The sequence below is a fragment of the Gadus chalcogrammus genome, chromosome 9 (assembly GCF_026213295.1).
Source record: "Gadus chalcogrammus isolate NIFS_2021 chromosome 9, NIFS_Gcha_1.0, whole genome shotgun sequence".
In the NCBI taxonomy this organism is placed as follows: Eukaryota; Metazoa; Chordata; class Actinopteri; order Gadiformes; family Gadidae; genus Gadus; species Gadus chalcogrammus.
In genome coordinates, this window is record NC_079420.1 from 6,446,063 (window position 1) to 6,465,586 (window position 19,524).

A 19,524-nucleotide genomic window follows, 5' to 3' on the forward strand; every position below is an offset into this window, starting at 1 on the left:
AGGGAAGCAATCAGCGGGCTAAGCTCTCCTGGCAAGACACAGGCTGCTTCCAGGCAGGCAGCTCTGCCGGGAGCCCTCCGCGTCCACCTCCTCCTCCTCATCCACCTCTTCCTCCGTCGCCTCTCGGTGCTCAGGATCACTGAGCTAAGCAGCCCCGGCTCACGAGTGTTGGTTCAAGCAGCCAGAGTTAAATGGGGCGACGCAAGCAACACTTCCCGGGGAGGACAACGTTTCGAGCCCCCCTGTTCGTTCCCCCCCCCCCTTTCCCATTGTGCGCCTCCAAAATTGGAAATCGGAGCGGGTCATCTGCTAAATTGTGCTCTTTTCAGATCCCCAAATGGAGCCGCTAATACTATTAAGGCGGTGTCGTACCTAATGAGGTGGCCAGCCGCTGTTCGACGGGCGTACCTTGGGTTGCTACGCCCGGGCTTCCTTTTATGGTTCCGCGCCAGCGATTCTGAACGTGTTGCCCTAAACTCAGAGATTCATTGACATTTGCTGAGCTTTATAATGGGAAGAGAATGGGTCTTATATGTGAACATATTCGCCCTTCTCCTCGGCGATTCTGTATTAGAAAACGTCAAAAATGAGGTTTCGATGATGACCAAAAAGGCCAAATTCGACTGTGAGGTGTTATGCGATTAGCATTTATGTCTGGGGAGCGCACCGACTCCTGGTTTGTGCGTCCGCAGACAAGCACTTCTGGCAGCGGGGCTACACCCTGATCTCCAAGGACGTGGAGGACTTTGTGCCCGTCTTCCTGAGGCACATCGCCAACGACGTCTACGTATGCGGCAAGACCATCAACCTGCTGAAGATCTGCTGCCCGCAGGTGTGTCTGCAACACGTCTAGACACCCGTAGCACTCGACGTAGTCTGTATGGATGGTATCCCCCCCCCAACCCAGGTGTGTGTGTGTGTGTGTGTGTGTGTGTGTGTGTGTGTGTGTGTGTGTGTGTGTGTGTGTGTGTGTGTGTGTGTGTGTGTGTGTGTGTGTGTGTGTGTGTGTGTGTGTGTGTGTGTGTGTGTGGAAGCACGTCGAGATATATATGCAAAATGTCAGCCGCAATTATGAATGTTGTGCTTATTATCCTAAACAATCGTACAACACGAGATCTGTGACGAAACGGGAAAGCAGACAAAAGTAGCAAACTAACACAAATTATAGGGGTGTTATTGAAATGGAATGACCTTTTGATACACCATTCATTGCAACGTTGCCTCAGCCTCTTAATTCCCCCAGTGGGAATAAATGTGATGTGCGCTTAATTTGGATCCCTTGTCTGTTTTCGCCTCCAGCACTACATCTGCTGGTCGGAGCTGCCGACTCCCCGCATCTCCGTCACCTTCTCCCTGCAGGAGGTGGAGGAGATCGAGCGGGACTGCGCCGTGTACCGCGGGCGCGTTGAGATGATCGCCAAGCACAGCGCCACCAGCAGGGAGGAGCAGGTACTGCAACTCACGTCGCTGGAGGTCTTTATGCAAGACAGACGGGAAAAATAGGACGCTTCCTTACATATCGAACGTCTTTGTAATTTTATGATGATTGTTGTTTTTGTTCATTATTTCATTTTCCGATATTTGAATGCGTGATTTTTCCGTATATATTATACCTTTTTAATCGGAACATATTTTTTTTGAGCGAACCATATTTGTTTGTAACAATCTTTTAGTGTCTTTGCATCATTTTCGACGTCTCTAAATGCGGATAAGTGCGTTGATGTCATTAAGTGTAATGAGCCAAAGCGGTGTTATCGTTCCACTGCTGAGTAAGGCTAATGGATCAGATATAGGTGATAAAGTTTAGGATATGTGTAATGGATAGGGGCGGTTAAAACCACCCCCCGCATCGCTGCTGCATTGTCCCGCACTCGCGCGTGGGAGCCAAAGTCGTACGGTTCCGTTTTCGCATATATATCTATTTTCTTCCTACCTAAGAGGAACAAATTGCCTAATGATGGAATGATCTTTTTCGCCGCGCGGAGCGATTGAGACGGTTCCCCGCGCGCTCTCCTGAGTTACGACCGGCGACCGGCTCCTCCTTCGGCCTGCGCTCCTCGCCGCAGTCGTTAGGTTTGATGCACTGGCGCCTGAGGGCCGGCGCGGTTGATGATGTAGTGCGAGCCACCCCCCCCTCCCCCTCCCGACCCTCAAGCTTGTATTCCCAGGAAGTAATGGTACCAGCGATGGTGAGGTGAGTCGCCGGCCACAAGGATAGATCTTTGTTATTGATGTCCTCGGTGTGTGTGTGTGTGTGTGTGTGTGTGTGTGTGTGTGTGTGTGTGTGTGTGTGTGTGTGTGTGTGTGTGTGTGTGTGTGTGTGTGTGTGTGTGTGTGTGTGTGTGTGTGTGTGTGTGTGTGTGTGTGTGTGACCCTTTTGTTAGGCGCGGCGAACGGAGCACGCGCGGCAGGAGCTGATCAATCAGGTCCGCCAGTCCGCGGCCAAGACTCTCGACAGCATCCGTGGTGGGTGATGCACTGGCGGCCGACCCAGACACACACACACGTATACGCACCAACATGCATAAAGATGCACACACACAGACATTCGTACTCGTGCACGCAAGCACATATAGACACACACACACACACACACACACGTGTACGCAGACACACACGTACAGGCAGACACGGGCACAAACACATGTACAAACACACAGACATAGAAACACACAGGCATAGGCAAACACATACACACACACACACACACACACACACACACACACACACACACACACACACACACACACACACACACACACACACACACACACACACACACACACACACACACACACACACACACACACACACACACACAGGCACTTACACATGCACACAGTGATAGACACAGGCACTTCGCACGCACGCAGTCACACACGCACCCGCCGTAACCGTGTCTCAAGAAGGAGAAAGGCAAAAGGTTTTCGTGGCTTTCAACATGTATAAATAGTAATGCATAGTTCCCCTTGTGCTAATTGCAACGCTGTGCGTCTGGTGATGACGTGAGTGGACTCTTAAGAGCTCTCAGCCCTCACGGCAGCCGGGCTGCAGCACAGGGAGGTCTTCTGAACGCGTTCCAGCACTGCAGGCTGGGAAATGTAATCTTCACTCCCGTGGTTCACCCAAGCTCCTCGTGTCGTTTATTACTTCTAAAGTAGTAGGGGTTTTGGAGGGACTTTTTGGTTCAGTGCCACCTGTGAACCCTGTGTGTGTGTGTGTGTGTGTGTGTGTGTGTGTGTGTGTGTGTGTGTGTGTGTGTGTGTGTGTGTGTGTGTGTGTGTGTGTGTGTGTGTGTGTGTGTGTGTGTGTGTGTGTGTGTGTGCGCATACATATAAGCTTACCTAAGGTGCATGGGGACTCGCCTGGATGTATATCTATCAGTGGGTGTGTGTGTCTGAGTTGTTTTTGTGGAAGGGGTTTTAAGCAGCCTGCTGTTCTCTCTCTCTCTCTCTCTCTCTCTAGTCTCTCTCTCTGTGTGTCTGCCTCTCTGCCTCTGTCTGTGCCTCTCTGTCCCTTGTGTGTGTGTCCGTTTCTATCCGCCTGTGGCTAAACCGCTCCTCTCTCTCGCCCCCTGTAGGGCGGCAGGTGTCACTGCGTCTGGTGGAGGAGGCCAAGAAGAGGGAGCGCTTTGAAGAGCTGAAACAGCACCTCGAACAGGAGCAAGAGGTGTGTGTGTGTGTGTGTGTGTGTGTGTGTGTGTGTGTGTGTGTGTGTGTGTGTGTGTGTGTGTGTGTGTGTGTGTGTGTGTGTGTGTGTGTGTGTGTGTGTGTGTGCTTAAATACATTTTGTAAATGAATAATGTAAGTAGGAAGATGGATGGCATCCGCAAGGCTATTAAAGAAGGATGAAACCTTCTTTTCATTTTTTCATTTTTTTTTTTCAGTTGATCAATTTTCATGACAAGCTCATAATGAAAAACTAATCTATCCTAATTATTTCCAGTGCAAATCTCTGATACTCTCGCCAACTAGTGATTAGGAAAGAAAAACAAATATGATGGGGCCTTTAAATGAGCTTGAAGATGATCATTAAGTCGCCCACGGCAATTTCCCACCACTCCCCCCGCACCCACCCCCTCCCCCCATCTCCTTTTGTCTTTTTGTGATTATGGCCACCTACGTATTTACATCTTCGGAAATAACCCTGTCTTTAGTTTCATCCTCCAATTATAAATATTTTTGAGGGGGAGATTAATCCAGAATGGGAGTGACCCACTTTTAGGGCGCCCATTTAAACCCCCATAATAATCAGTCCTTGTGTGCGTGTGTTGAGGGCCAGCTCTCATGGCACGCCGATTGCCTTTTGAAAAACGCATCTTTTTGTTTTCTCTTCCTCCATGCTGGCCTTCTGTCCAAACTCAAACTTGGATTTCTTTTTAAACTCGCTCTCCCATGACGCTGACTCAAATAGCGAAAAAGAAAAAACGCCAGCCTTGCTTTAAAGCGTTGCCGGGGGAGAACACACATGACCCACACATCAGCAGTCGGCAAAAGTGGTCAGAGGACGCGCATGTAAGCAGGCCTACGACCTGATACGGCCGAGCGGGGGGGGGGGGGGGGGGGGGGGGGGGGGGGGGGGGGGGGTGGGGGAGGGGGGGGTAAACACAGCTGAAAACGCTGGTGCGGACGCAACGCTTCGGACAGGAGGAGCAGCGTTCTCACACTGCGCCGACGTGTGTGTGTGTGTGTGTGTGTGTGTGTGTGTGTGTGTGTGTGTGTGTGTGTGTGTGTGTGTGTGTGTGTGTGTGTGTGTGTGTGTGTGTGTGTGTGTGTGTGTGTGTGTGTGTGTGTGTGTAGTGGCGCAGCGCTGCCAGGAGGAAGGAGCAGGAGGATGACTTCAGCTTCACCAGGGAGCTCAGGGACCGGGAGCAGAGGCTACAGGTCCTGGAGGAGCAGCTGGAGCAGAGAGCCAGGTCAGCTCGCAGGCCTACCGTAGAGCGCTAACACACAGCACACACCGATCATATACAAAGACAGCTAGGTCAGCACACCAGGCCTACCGAGACCAATAACACACAGTACACACCGCTCAGACTCCCAGAAACACAGGTCAGCACACAGGCCTACCGTAGAGCGCTAACACACAGCACACACCGATCATATACAAAGAGAGCTAGGTCAGCACACCAGGCAGGCCTACCGAGACCAATCACACACAGTACACACCGCTCAGACTCCCAGAAACACAGGTCAGCACACAGGCCTACCGTAGACTGATAACACACAATACACACCGCTCATACCCACAGACATGCATGCAAGCACCCAGGCCTACTACAGGCCTACCGCGGACTAGGGTTTGGTCTACCGTAGGCCAATAACATAACATACAAAGCTCCTACTCAAAGAGAGCCAGGTCAGCACAACGGCCTACCGTAGACCTACAGTAGACCAATAACACACAACATACACCACTCATACCCACAGACATGCATACAAGCACACAGACGGACCATTACCGTAGACCAATAACAACCTTCGAGACGGAAAACGCCTGGGAGTTTGTCGGATGATTTGCACAGCGCGCAGGAAGGACCCGCACAATATTCAAAACCGGCCTATTATTCACAGCAATTTGGCGAGTCGCAGACTCCTCGCCGAATAGTTCCCATCACTCTCTCTCTGTGCATGTGCCGGTGATGACACTCGCACAGGATGGGAGTACCTCACCCCCACCCCCTCCCCGTTCCCTCCCCTCAACATTAGCGGATCAAACTAAACTCATTAAAACGATGAAAACTGGCACCCAAACAGCCGAGTGAGTTGAGCGACAATCCCATCGCTGTTTGGGTGCCAAGTTTTTATTCCGATTATCGCGGACGCACGCGTCTCCTGTCAACGCGTCCTCGAGCGAGACGTTTCATTCCCTCCCGTACCCTCCCACGCTGCTCCGGCGGCGGGATCGCTAACACGCCAGTGGAGTGATACCCTGTCGGCTCTCATGCGGAACAGGAATGAGCTGATCGCCCAGTACGGCCGCCTATCGGAGGACGCCGCCCGTCGAGAGAGGCGGGCCTTGTGGAGGGTCCAGCGAATGAGGCTCGACCCAGCACGCGCCCAATTCCTAACGTCGGACGAAGAAAAGATTGAGGTCAGTTTTGGTCAGTTATCACAAAATGGATTATTGTACGAGCACTGCAAGCTGATTGCGGTAATTGCCTTTTCGAATTAAAATGGTCTGTTTGAGTTCACCCAGACACCTTTTTTCTTTTTTTGCAGAACATACTGGAGAATTATCCCTTGGGGCAGGAGAGACCTCCCATTGGATTCCTTTCAGCTGTCTCCCAGACGGTGAAGCAACGGACTGCCCTGCAACAAAAACAGGTGTGATTCCAGTTATAGTCGTTGTTGTTATTGAGATATGTAGACATGCCTCCCCCGCCACCCCCTCCCTGCTGCTTCAACTCAACATCCCTTCTCTTTGACAGGATTCATCAGAACACCTTCCTGACGGCGTTCCTGTCTCCGACCGCCCGGCTGCCGGCTCCAGCCCGATCACCAAGGGCGTAGACGTGAACGACTTGCTGGACCAGGGCCTCGGGGAGCTGGGCTCCGACCTCCAGCAGCAGCCTCCAGCCGCGGTAGACTACGACTTCAGCGCCCCCTTCAGACCGCTGGAGGGCATCACCGGTCAGGCACCGCCCCCGCCCACGCCGGCGGTGCTGCCGGACATGGCGGCCGTCCCTCACCCTTCCGCCTCGCACATAGCCGTGGGCGAGAACGTGTCTGACGTCCAGGCGAGCGTCCCGAGGTCCAGCATCCACGGCCAGGCGTCCGCCTCCAGCTTCCCCACAGGACAGTACACCCTGGAGGGAGGGGCGCCAGACGCACCGAAGCGCAGCGTCCACGGACACCCCTCCCAGTCGGCGGTGCAGCTGGGGGACGGCGACGGCGCGAGGAGAGGCGACAACACGCCAGAGCCTCTCCGTGCGACGGCTGTACAAACAAGCGCCCTGTTGGCGGCGGGAAACACATTGGAGGCAAACCAGAAGCCACAGATGGGAACGGCTCCTGTTCCTGTGGAGGATACTACCGCTACTGCTTCTGGTTCGTCGGTTGAGGCCAGCTCTGTGCAGGACGGTGGAGGCCTCCAGGCCAAAAGAGATCCCCCTCCCCTGGCTCCCTCTCCGTCTGAGCCTCTGGTGGCCGCGGGTCAACGTCAGGATTCGGCCGCTCAGTTCAACGTCGGCGAGTCCGATGGGATCGTGCCGCTTCCCTCCCAAAACCCTCACGGCCACGCCTCTGATTCCCGACTGCAGGCCGGTGCGCTGGTCTCCGACGACACCGTTCCCTTCCCCGCACCAAGCACTCACGGTCACGCCTCTGATTCCCAACTGACAGTCGGAGCGCGGATATCCGACGACACCGTTCCCTTCCCCTCTCCCGGCGCCCACGGTCACTCGTCCGACGCCCACATCCAGGTCGGGGAGAACATCTCTGATTTTGTCGCCCTGCTACCGGCTCCCGGAGCACACGGGCACACGTCCGACTGCACCCTCCAGACGGGATGCGTCGTGTCCGGTACCGAACCCAGGCCGGGATCTCTGCCCGGTGGCCCTCAAGGCCACTCCTCTGATCCCCAACTGGCAGCCGGAGCGCTGGTCTCGGACAACGCCGCCCCCCTCCCCTCACCCAGTGACCAAGGACTCGGGTCGGACACCCACATCGAGGTCGGAGCGAACGCCGTCTCCGGTTCCGCCGTCTCCGGTTCCGTCGTCTCCGGGTCTGTCGTCTCCGGTTCCGTCACCCCTTTACCTGTTCCCGCTGCCCACGTGTCAGACGCCCACGTCAGGGTCAGCGACGGGTTGGTGGCACAGGTCGGCGCTCCTCTTCCCTCTCCCAGTGCTCACGGCCACGCCTCCGACGGCCACATCCAGGTCGGGGAGAACGTCTCCGACTTTGTCGCCCTGCTTCCCACTCCCGGGGCACACGGGCACGCGTCGGACTGCATCCTCCAGACCGGATGCGTCGTGTCCGGTACCGAACCCGCAACGGGATCTCTGCCCGGGAGCGCCCACGGCCACTCGTCTGACTCCATCCTCGGCGGGGGCTGTGTTGTTTCGGGGGTCGACCCCGCCGCCGCGCCTCTGCCCGGCAGCACTTATGGGCACGCTTCCGATTCGACCTTGGGGGATGGGTGCGTGGTGTCCGGAACGGCAGCACAAGCCTCGCCACTTCCGGGAAGCGTTTTCGGTCACACTTCCGATTCGACCTTAGGTGTGGGCTGTGTGGTTTCCGGAACAGCAGATCAAGCTCCGGCACTCCCGGGAAGCGCTTTCGGCCACTCTTCGGACTCCACCCTCGGTGTCGGCTGCGTCGTTTCCGGAGTAGAGACACTGGCGTCGCCGGTTCCGGGCAGCGCTTTCGGCCACTCTTCGGACTCGGCTTTAGGCGTTGGGTGCGTCGTCTCTGGAACGGCAGCGCACGCCGCTCCACTTCCGGGTAGCGCTTTCGGGCATTCCTCAGACTCCACCCTTGGCGTCGGCTGCATCGTGTCCGGAATGGCGACTCTTTCCTCGCCGGTCCCAGGGAGCGCTTTCGGACATTCTTCGGACTCTGCTCTCGGCGTCGGCTGCGTAGTTTCCGGAACCGCCCCGCTCGCATCGCCGATCCCGGGATCCGCTTTCGGGCACACGTCGGACTCGACGTTGGGTATCGGGTGCGTGGTGTCGGAGGCGGAGCCTATACCCACTCTACCAACAGGGAATATCCACGGGCACTCCTCTGACTCGACGCTGGGGATTGGCTGCGTGGTGAAGGGCAGAGTTCATGGGGAGCCCACCGGACCACACAATGACCAAGGTAATCAAGCTAGTGTGAGGCTACTCATGCATACTGATATACTTAATATAATATAACATTTCTAAAATAATTTCCCTCTCCTTTGTGATGGGATACGTCTGTGTTGTCGGCCAGGGGGATTAGTTTTGCTTTGAGCCGTGGTTCACTGATGGAAAAAGAAAATGTTAGTACTTGATATTCATTAAAAATGGAATTGAAACCACTGAACCAAGGCTACCTCCTGTGTTTGAACTCTGTTCTGTTGGCTTGAGTGCGCCAATTTATTTTTTATTTTTTTGAGTTATTGTATGATATTTGTATGCATCCATTGAATTAAAGTATTGTTCTCTCTCTCTCTGTCTCTCTATCTCTGTCTCTTAATTGTTTTCTCTCCGTCTCCCACTCTCTCTCTCCGTCTCCCACTCTCTCTCTCCGTCTCCCACTCTCTCTCTCCGTCTCCCACTCTCTCTCTCCGTCTCCCACTCTCTCTGTCTCTAACTGCCTCTCTCTCTCCCTGCTTCTCTCTAACTCATTTTCTTTCTCTCTCTCTCTCTCGTTCTCTCTCTCTCTCGTTCTCTCTCTCTCTATCTCGTTCTCTCGTTCTCTCTCTCTCTCTCTCGTTCTCTCGTTCTCTCTCTCTCTCTCTCTATCTCGTTCTCTCTCTCTCTCTGTCTCTAACTGCCTCTCTCTCTCCCTGCTTCTCTCTAACTCTCATTTTCTTTCTCTCTCTCTCTCGTTCTCTCTCTCTCTCTCTCTCTCGTTCTCTCTCTCTCTCTCGTTCTCTCTCTCTCTCTCTCTCTCTCTCTCTCTCTCTCTCTCTCTCTCTCTCTCTCTCTCTCTCTCTCTATCTCGTTCTCTCTCTCCATCTCCGTACCTCCGTCTCCAGGAGGCCGGGCCGCCCTGCCTGGCCTGTCCCTGGGTGAGCTCTCTGAGCAGGACTACCTGCTCTCCCTGGCCGTGCAGTACGAGGTGGAGACCTACGAGGACTGCTCCAACCGCATGTGTGAGTCGAGGTTCACCTGGTCAAAACATTCTTTGCAGTCTGCGCCACGACTCGGGGAAACAATAGATTGTCCTTGAGAGCTGAATGCACTTTGGATATGCTAGCCACTAGGTGTACAAACACAGCGTGCGGTGCATACTGAGCCATCTATCTCCAAGAGGCACAGTGGTGCACAGATGCATGTCTGTATGTATAATGTATGAGGGTTGTACGGAAAATATTGATGGTGTTGGGACTCAATTCTTTTTTGGACTCTTTATTTCTTTTTTTAACAAAACTTTATTGATTGTCAAAAGTTGATTGTCTGGAAAGAAGAGGTGTTTTATAGGAGCTTCAGTTCAGCCTGCGCTTTATCTTACAGTTCATAAGGTTGTATTATGGTTGCTTTTAGCTGGTTGACTGGTAAATCAGTTTGTATAGGGCTTGTTCATCAGAAGGCATCATGGGATTCTTTATTGGCTGTACTCGGCCATCTTGAGAGGACTCAAGAGACTGTCAAATCCTAAACCATCGTTAATATACTGTAACCTAGGCTGATGAAAATTTCCTTTTGGACTATTTTCGCATGAGAAGCGCAGCGGCAATTTCAAAAACAACAATGTCCCCCCTAATGAGAAATATATTTTAATTTTAATATTTTTGGATTGACTACTAAACAAAGACCAAAAACACATTACTACCAACACAATGAGCAACACCCTAAAGCTCCTATGCTTCCTGAAATGGAGGCGGTAATTGCTATGAGATCATGTACTAGCTCTATAATAAGTGTATCTGTCGCTTCATCTTAATATAAACCAAATCTCTCCCGATGAGCAGCCGAACGGCGCTCCATAATATCTTATAGTATCCCCTAAGCCGTTTATTTTCACCAATTAAAAAACAAGGTCAACGCTAAACACCGCTAAGCACTGGAGAGCAGATGAATACCGTGCACGAACTCCACTCATTTATATGTAGGCTTATGACCTTGTCATGTCTGATGTGTACTATGTCAACTTCTACTGTGTCCCAATGGGTCATTGAATCACTACTCTTCTTACAGTATATTGCTAAATTCTTTCCGAGATTCAACTCTTCAATGTGTTGAACCTTATCCTACCTAACCTGTCCCGTGTGTGTGTGTGTGTGTGTGTGTGTGTGTGTGTGTGTGTGTGTGTGTGTGTGTGTGTGTGTGTGTGTGTGTGTGTGTGTGTGTGTGTGTGTGTGTGTGTGTGTGTGTGTGTGTGTGTCTGTCACACTCTATTTGTGTACGCGCGTGTGTGTACATGCGTGTGCGTCCGGGGCCCTCGCCTCAGCGGCCTCCCCAGAGTGCCAGCTCCTGAAGCGGCTCGCCGGCGGGCCCCGGGGCCTCCCCGCCGACCCCACCCTCCAGAGCGCCACGGACACCACCTCCATCCAGCTGAGCGAGATGGTGTCGCTGCCGGTGCTCATGAAGCACTCCGTCACCGGGCCCCTCATCACACAGTCAGTATCTCCTCCTGTCTTTCAGTGACTGTGTCCTGTATGCAAGGCGTGGTCAAGGGCCCCTCAACACATTGACTGTGGTCTGGGGGCCCCTGATCACAATGACTGCGTCCTGTATGCAAGGCGTGGTCAAGGGCCCCTCATCACAATGACTGTGGTCTGGGGGCCCCTGATCACAATGACTGTGTCCTGTATGTAAGGTGTGGTCAGGGGCCCCTGAGGTTCTCTGCGTGTCTTCCAGTGACTGTGTCGTGTATGTCTGACTGGTCAGTGGGTGTTTCCTATTTTATTTCACCGATCAGTTAAAGGATTTGTGTTCATTGAGGCTAATGAGCTTATGCTCACCAGCCTCACTGTTCAAGGCTCAGGTGGTTTCTCTTTCTGTTCAAGGCTGTTTTATTTTCAACACGGCGTACATGATATCAGACAGAAATTTAAGCGAAAAGTTCTAAACAACATTCTCCGCAAACGTACCCTAGCCCCATGTAATGCTAGTCGAATCATCGCTGACCTTCATGTCCAAAAACCTGTGGAGAGCTCTGAGAGAACACGAAAATCCGTAATCCACCTTTACAAAAAAGAAAACTAAAATAACCTTGCCTGAACTCACCTGTGCTGTATCACTCGGCCGCGGCGGCTGACGCATCGGCCATGCGTCAAAACCGACACCACGGCTCGTTTATCCAAATGTCACCGACAACCAATCAGAAACCCCCGCTGGCAGTCGTCTGCGGCCCTCGGCTGTGAAATGTCGCCGCACACCTCACGGCTTCGGCTTCGGTGGCGGCTTCGGTGGCGGCCATTTTCCAGGACGAATGGCGCCCGGGTGTCTCCTTGGAGCGTGCGGTAGCTCGGTGTGAATCATTCGTCCAAGGCGAGATCCATCAAAAGCCGCAGCGCTGTTTAAAATAAAGAGTCTTTTGTCTTGGGAGGCCAACGTTTTTCTGCCGACTCCTCCGTTTCCCCCTCCTCTCTCCTTTGGCGGCACTGACCTTCTTGGCTTCCGTTCATCACGCCGCTCTATGAATGGGAATGGCCACGGGGATAATTAAAACGTGCAAAGTGGAATAAAATATGGGTCAGAAGAAGTTGAGGAACGCCACGAGCGGTTCGCTCGGTCTCTCGCTGCACACTGGGCTGATGGCTATCTCTCATGTAGGGGGGGGGGGGGGGGAGAAATCCAGAGAGTCAGCATTACTATCAAACATCTCTATTGTCTCCTTATCTCTCTGTCTGTCTGTCTGTCTGTTTCTCTCTGTCTGTCTGTCTGTCTCTCTCTCTCTCTCTCTCTCTCTCTCTCTCTCTCTCTCTCTCTCTCTCTCTCTCCTATGTCTCTCTCTCTCTCTCTCTCTCATCTCTCCTCTGTCTCTCTCTCTCTCTCTCTCTCTCTCTCTCTCTCTCTCTCTCTTCCCCCCCCCCCTGCAGCATGTCCCTGGTGAACAAGGCGGTGGTGGACTACTTCTTCGTGGAGCTGGGCGTGGAGCGCCACTTTGAGGCGCTGCGCCACTTCCTGCTGATGGAGGACGGGGAGTTCGCCCAGTCCCTCGGCGACCTGCTCTTCGAGAAGGTGACCTTATAGTGAGCTTATAGTGTCCACCCCAGGGATTGATTATCAGAGACTGGACCATGAGGGATTTATTGTTCAGTGATGTTGTTCAAACCTCATTATGTGTACAAATTGTATTCTCACTATTACCATTCATTATTATTATCACCACATTAAACATAATTAAAAACGGACTCTCTTGAGGCAGGCTTAGTGTGGATCTATTTTTAAGCCCCCCCCCCCCCCCCTCAGGTATCCAGGTAACGTTAGCGATTTGGACACTGATTAAAAGCACAAATCTTTCTGGCCGCCATTGACAATCCCACCCAGGGCGGTGTGCTATCCAGGCCAGGATCCACCGGGAGATATATCTCTTCATATCTGTCAGGATGGTGTAGCGAACTGTGTACTCTCCCAGTGGAAAGGGTCTGGGTTCGATCCTCCATGTCAGCCGACAACCCCTTCGGGGTCCTTACCTCTAGCTTACGATTCATCTGAATTCACCGTAAGTCGCTTTGGATATTGTGGCTTTTTTAGATCGGCTGTTTGCTTTGTTATAATAATGATAATAATAATGATGATAATGGTAATAGCTTGTTTGGTGTGGTGTAGTGGGAACTACACCACTACACTGACAAGTGGAAGACTGTTCTCAAGGTCACAGGAGAGAACAGGTTTCAATATATTTGTATCCCAAAGGTGTACGAAAATAACTCACTTTAGTCCAAGAGTTTCCCAGCAAGTCCAACAGATTTATGTTTCCAATAACATGGAAGGCGACTAGCGTCCCTGGACATGCCTTTTCTTTCGAACACGCTGCTGTTGTGCTTAATCTGTGACTCAGCACGTTTTTAACAAGGAAGCATTTCAGCAATTTCTCAACGCTATTTTGTCAGAAATGTTGATCTTATGTGTCGTGAAACAAGTCAATTTTTCAATCTACCCGCTTACATACTTTTGTAAATGGACCGTGAAGCATAACTGGAGAAGAGGATTTTTTTTCGGCGTAGATTACTTATTTTCTTTCAACAATTTCCTGTCATTTCCAGACTGTGATCGTATCAGACACAAATCTAATTTAATGCCTCACTAGCGTTGGCACGCACGACAAAAAACGATCCACCCAAACGTAACGTCTGCGTTGACTTGGTTCTGCAATGTTTGTTCTGTAAATAGATGATTCGTATAATCACCAATATTTAACTTGGGTTTATTGTTTTTATTTGATGAGATCGTTATAATAGGAAACATAAATAGGGTATCGTTTGATGAGTGACATGGTGTGTCTGGGTGTATCAAGCTGGCTTCTGCAGCGCCGTGGAGATGAAACATCAACGGGTAATTGCGTCGGCCCGTTCCTAGAGGGGGCCGACTGCGGTCGTGATTAGGCTGTTAAACCCCCAGCCAGAAGGTTGTTGGGTTGATTTCACCGTCTACCTGAAGGCATCCTTTAGTGAAAGGCCAAAAGCCCGCTCGGCTTTTTGCCTCTCATCCATCTTGTTTCATGTTTTTGATGACATTATGCAGATTATACAAAGAAATAAAAGTTTTAATGCTCAGTGTAAACCACAAAGACAACAATGTGTCCCAACACAACTGAAACAGTAAGGACAACGGTGGCTACTTACCAAAGGTACAATTGTGGCGTTTAACAGTCCAAAGGACAACCAAAGAAACGCTGAATATCCTAAATGGTCCATCCCTAATCCTCTATAACCCTACTGAAAATAATCAGATTTGTCCTAATCATTTGATGCATTGATTTGATAACTTCGACAACTGAATCAACAAGGCGCCCATTACTTTCCCCCCCCCCTGAATAACATTGATCTGAATTAGTTCAGAAAAAAATATTTGCCAAATCGCCGGATGGTAAGTCATCAGGACACTACGGTGAGGAGTAGAGCAGAGCAGAGCAGAGCCCACCTGGCTCTGCAGACCTCCAGACCCCCGCTCTGTGGTTGTAACGTGAGCCTGCCTTTCAGCTGGGCAGCGGGCAGACCCCGGGGGAACTGCTCACCCCTCTGGTGCTGAACTCCATCCTGAGCAAGGCCCTGCAGTACAGCCTGCACGGAGACATCCGGCAGGCCGCCAACTTCACCTTCGCCCTGCGCTTCCTCCCCGACACCTTCCACCCCCACGCCCCCGACTCCCTCAACTGCCTGGAGCTGCGCTACAAGGTGTGTGTGTGTGTGTGTGTGTGTGTGTGTGTGTGTGTGTTGTGTGCTGTGTGGTGTGTGTGTGTGTGTGTGTGTGTGTGTGTGTGTGTGTGTGTGTGTGTGTGTGTGTGTGGTGTGTGGTGATTTATTTTTTAAAGTGTGTGTGTGTGGGTGTGTGGTGATTTTTCTATTTATTGTGTTTGGGGTGTCTGGATGTGTGTGGGTGGAGGGATTTCTTTTTTTGAAGTGTGTGTGTGTGTGTGTGTGTGTGTGTGGACTGCAGCACACCTGTGTTGGGTAATGGTGGTGTGGGTGGATGGAAGTACTCAACGCTCTTCTCTGTCATCCATCCGTCCATTCCAATTTATAAACCTGCATATCTCCAGTCCAACCCCCTCTCTACACCTCACCCCCCGCGATAAATACAACCCTGAACCCCTTTCCTTTCCAAAGAGTGCGGAAAATTCTGCCTGTCTATTTTGGGCAATCTTATCTGCTGCCAGGCAGACAGGCTGATAAGAGTGAGTGTGTGTCTGTCCGTGTGTGTGTGTGTGTGTGTCACAGCGTGAGTGGCAGCATGAATGTGACAGGCTGTCATGTTTGGACAAACCTGCTATGGGTTGTGGAAAATGAGCTTGTCACACACTTAAGCCCTGGAACCTCACTCCCAGATAGCGGCCGGGGCCTTTGGGTGACGCGCGCACACGTGCACGTCGTGCACACACACGTGCACGTGCACACCGCATCGATAAGAGTCCTCCAACGTGTAGCGCTGCTCCTCCATCCAGCCTCCTCCTCTCTTCCCAATGTGTGCCCGTGCACCAGCCCTAACTTCTTTAATTACCCTCTTTCACCCTGATCTGTCTCTATGTTGCGCTCTTTCTCTCTCTCTCTCTCTCTCTCTCTCTCTCTCTCTCTCTCTCTCTCTCTCTCTCTCTCTCTCTGTCTCTCTCTCTCTCTCTCTCTCTCTCTGTCTGCCACCACCCATCTCCTTTATCTCTTTATCACCTCATCCCCTCTCCTTCTGTCGTCCCCTCTCATCAATCCGTCTGTTATCTCTATCGAGGTGGATTCTCATCCTCTTTCTTGCGTTCTCCCATCCCTTTCCCCCTCTGTTTTCATCTCACTCTTAATTCTCACTCTTACTGCACTCTAACCCTCACTCTCACTCTAACCCTCACTCTCACTCTCACTCTAACCCTCTCTCTCACTCTCTCTCACTCTAACCCTCACTCTAACTCTTACTCTCACTCTCACTCTAACTCTCACTCTCACTCTAATCCTCACTCTAACTCTCACTCTCACTCTCACTCTAACCCTCACTCTAACTCTTACTCTCACTCTCACTCTAACCCTCACTCTAACTCTTACCCTCACTCTCACTCTAACCCTCACTCTAACTCTTACCCTCACTCTCACTCTAACCCTCACTCTAACTCTTACTCTCACTCTCACTCTAACCCTCACTCTAACTCTTACTCTCACTCTCACTCTCACTCTAACCCTCACTCTCACTCTTACTCTCACTCTCACTCTAACCCTCACTCTAACCCTCACTCTCACTCTCACTCTAACCCTCACTCTCACTCTCACTCTAACCCTCACTCTAACTCTTACTCTCACTCTCACTCTAACCCTCACTCTCACTCTCACTCTAACCCTCACTCTAACTCTTACTCTCACTCTCACTCTAACCCTCACTCTCACTCTCACTCTCACTCTCACTCTAACCCTCACTCTAACTCTTACTCTCACTCTTACTCTCACTCTCACTGTCTCTAACCCTCACTCTCACTCCCTGACTCAGGTGGACTGGCCGCTGAACATCATCATCACGGACGGCTGCATGAACAAGTACAACCGGCTGTTTCTCCTTCCTGCTGCAGCTCAAGCACATGGTGTGGTCGCTCCGAGACGTCTGGTTCCACCTCAAGAGAACCGGTGAGCGTGCGCTACGCAGCTGTAGCGTAGCCCGCTAATCAGGGCTGAACGATTAATCGAATTCAAACCGACGTCAGAATGTAATGGCACGCGATTTGCAAATCGCAAAGGCTGCGATTAATACAAAAAATAGCTTTCTTTTTTTATTTTTTGGGGGGGATTTGTTAATGTTACTGACTGGAGATCAGTCAGTTTCAGATTTATTTTTCCTTTACAATTCAATACTTAGTAAAATAGTTAACAATAAAAAATGTTATAATATCAATTCATGCATCAATTCATCTCAATACAGAACATAAGGAACTTTAAATAGAAAAAACGCAACTAAATCGCAATCGCAATATTGGTAGAAATAATCGCAATTCGATTTTTTTCCCCAAATCGTTCAGCCCTAACGCTAATGATGGAGGGTGCTGTATAGATGTGGAGCATAGTAACGGGTGGGCGTATTGAAGAGAAGCAGCACCCACCTAGCAAGGGAACCAGACAAATCTGGCAAGCTCATTTTTCATTTACACTGCAGATAAGGTATGGCTCCCCTCCCATACAAAACAGAGGTTCCAGACTTATTGTGTTTTGCAATTCGTCTGGAGGAGCCAGGCTAGCACACACCCGTTGACCGCGCCACAAAAGCTCTATGTAGCGTACCCGATGGTGGTGTGGGAGGGGCTGGACCGTGCTAGGGCTCGCTCGGTATAAAAGGGTCCATTGAGCTCGAAACCGGGGAAAGCTCCCTTTTTTTTCGGTTTCTTTTGAGTGTTATGTATCTCTGAGGCGAGGAGAGCGTGTAATAATATTAATACACGCTTCAAAGGACTGGCTCGGCAGAACGCAGAGCTGACTACTGTAAATCTCCATGATTGTATCCGTCCGAGGGTAGAGTCAGAAAGTCTGGGAGCGATTATTTTGATTTCTTATGTTTTTCTGAAGCGTGGGTGAAATATGCCGGGCACGTGCGCCTGGGGGAAGCCGCTGTCGAGAGTCCCTTTCATGTGCTTTTATTTTTTTTCAGCCCACCAAGCGGATCATCTAAGCCAGACAGGATTGGTCTGTCTGGAGCCGTAGCTACGGCGGCTAACGATTGTTAGAATCCTCTGCAGGATTATAGAATCGGACAGATGAACCTTTTCAGCTCTGACCTTTTTATTTTGGGGGAGATATTTATTGTTTAATCTGCCTAATGAACGATAATATGACGAGAGATGTTTAAATGTCACAGCAATCAATCGCAAAGACAAAATCATAAAAAAAATCGAAGTTTGTTCTCCGCCATTTACCCATCATGCATCTGTGCTGTCGTGTCTCTCCTCAGCGCTGGTTAAGGGGGCGGGACACTCGGTGCAGTTCCGCCAGCTGCAGCTCTACCGCCACGAGATGCAGCACTTTGTGAAGGTGATCCAGGGCTACATCGCCAACCAGATCTGCAGGTGTCCTGGAGCGAGTTCACGGCCAAGCTGGCCACCGCCGGAGACCTGGACGCCATCCACCGCATGCACGCCGACTACCTCAACAGAGCCATCTTCAGGTGAGGGGCCAGGGTGGGGGAGAGAGAGAGAGAGAGAGAGCGAGAGAGGGGGGGAGAGAGAGAGAGGGGGGGGGAGAGAGAGAGAGAGAGAGAGGGAGGGAGAGAGGGGACGATGAGAGAAGAGGGTGAGAGTAGAGAGAGATGAGGAGAGGAGAGTAGGAGATTTGAGAGAGAGAGAGAGAGAGAGGTGGAGGAGGGAGATGAGAGAGGAGGAGAGGGAGAGCGAGGAGGAGGGAGGAGAGAGGCGAGAGAGAGAGGGGGGGGAGAGGAAGAGAGAGAGAGGGGGGGAGAGAGAGGGAGGAGGGATGAGAGAGAGCGGAGAGAGGGAGAGAGGGATGAGAGAGAGGAGAGAGAGAGAGAGAGAGAGGGAGAGAGAGAGAGAGAGGAGAGAGAGAGAGGGATGGGAGGGGGGGGAGAGAGAGAGAAGAGGGTAGGAGAGAGGAGAGGAGGAGGAGAGAGGAGGAGGCGAGAGAGAGAGAGAGAGAGAGAGGAGAGAGATAGGAGAGAGAGAGAGAGAGAAGAGAGAGAGAGAGAGAGAGAGGGAGAGAGAGACCCCACTACCATACATCATTTGATTATACACCTGACCTGTGATGGTGTATCATTAACGTCTGCAGTCGGCGGTGTCCAAGAGGGTTCACCCTTTTTCTTTTCAAGCCGATTTGATTGCACGATCGGATCCCGCACTCAATCCTGTGCGTTCCGTATTTTTACGTCAACGCCATTTGTGAACCTTACCGCTACCATGTTCATTGAAGAGAAACGTCTTGCGTTCAAAGAAAACAAATTATGAACAGAGTGAATATTATAATATTAATAAAACCATTGTCCAAATCTCCGACACGCCACTGCCTGGTTCCGCCATCGTCTACAACTCTCTCGGGGTTCACTGATTGGCTCACTGCCTTTTTGTTCCGGAGCCCGGAGCCCGGCTTCCCGCGTTGGGCTGCTCCTAGACTAACATCTCTGAGCCGAACCGGAGGTGATTTAGACCGGCTCCGGGCTGCTGACTCTCGCCCACCTGATCCTTAAGCAAGACCGATCCCACCTCAAGCCTCCACTCCTTCAATCCCACGGTGTTCCACGCTGCATGACGGCCG

The 19,524-nt window shown here is 51.5% G+C and overlaps 1 protein-coding gene across 1 annotated transcript in view; it reads left to right on the forward strand.

Moving 5' to 3' along the window:
- tubgcp6 (tubulin, gamma complex associated protein 6) overlaps positions 1-19,524 on the forward strand; it is a 28,166-nt gene that overhangs the window by 7,015 nt on the left and 1,627 nt on the right. The window contains 16 exon segments of the mRNA XM_056598436.1: positions 693-832; positions 1,300-1,449; positions 2,385-2,466; positions 3,581-3,669; positions 4,800-4,915; positions 5,955-6,093; positions 6,222-6,326; positions 6,431-8,804; positions 9,670-9,786; positions 11,085-11,253; positions 12,679-12,820; positions 14,785-14,979; positions 16,766-16,825; positions 16,827-16,899; positions 18,212-18,316; positions 18,319-18,424. Of these exon segments, the coding sequence (XP_056454411.1) occupies positions 693-832; positions 1,300-1,449; positions 2,385-2,466; positions 3,581-3,669; positions 4,800-4,915; positions 5,955-6,093; positions 6,222-6,326; positions 6,431-8,804; positions 9,670-9,786; positions 11,085-11,253; positions 12,679-12,820; positions 14,785-14,979; positions 16,766-16,825; positions 16,827-16,899; positions 18,212-18,316; positions 18,319-18,424 (4,162 nt within the window).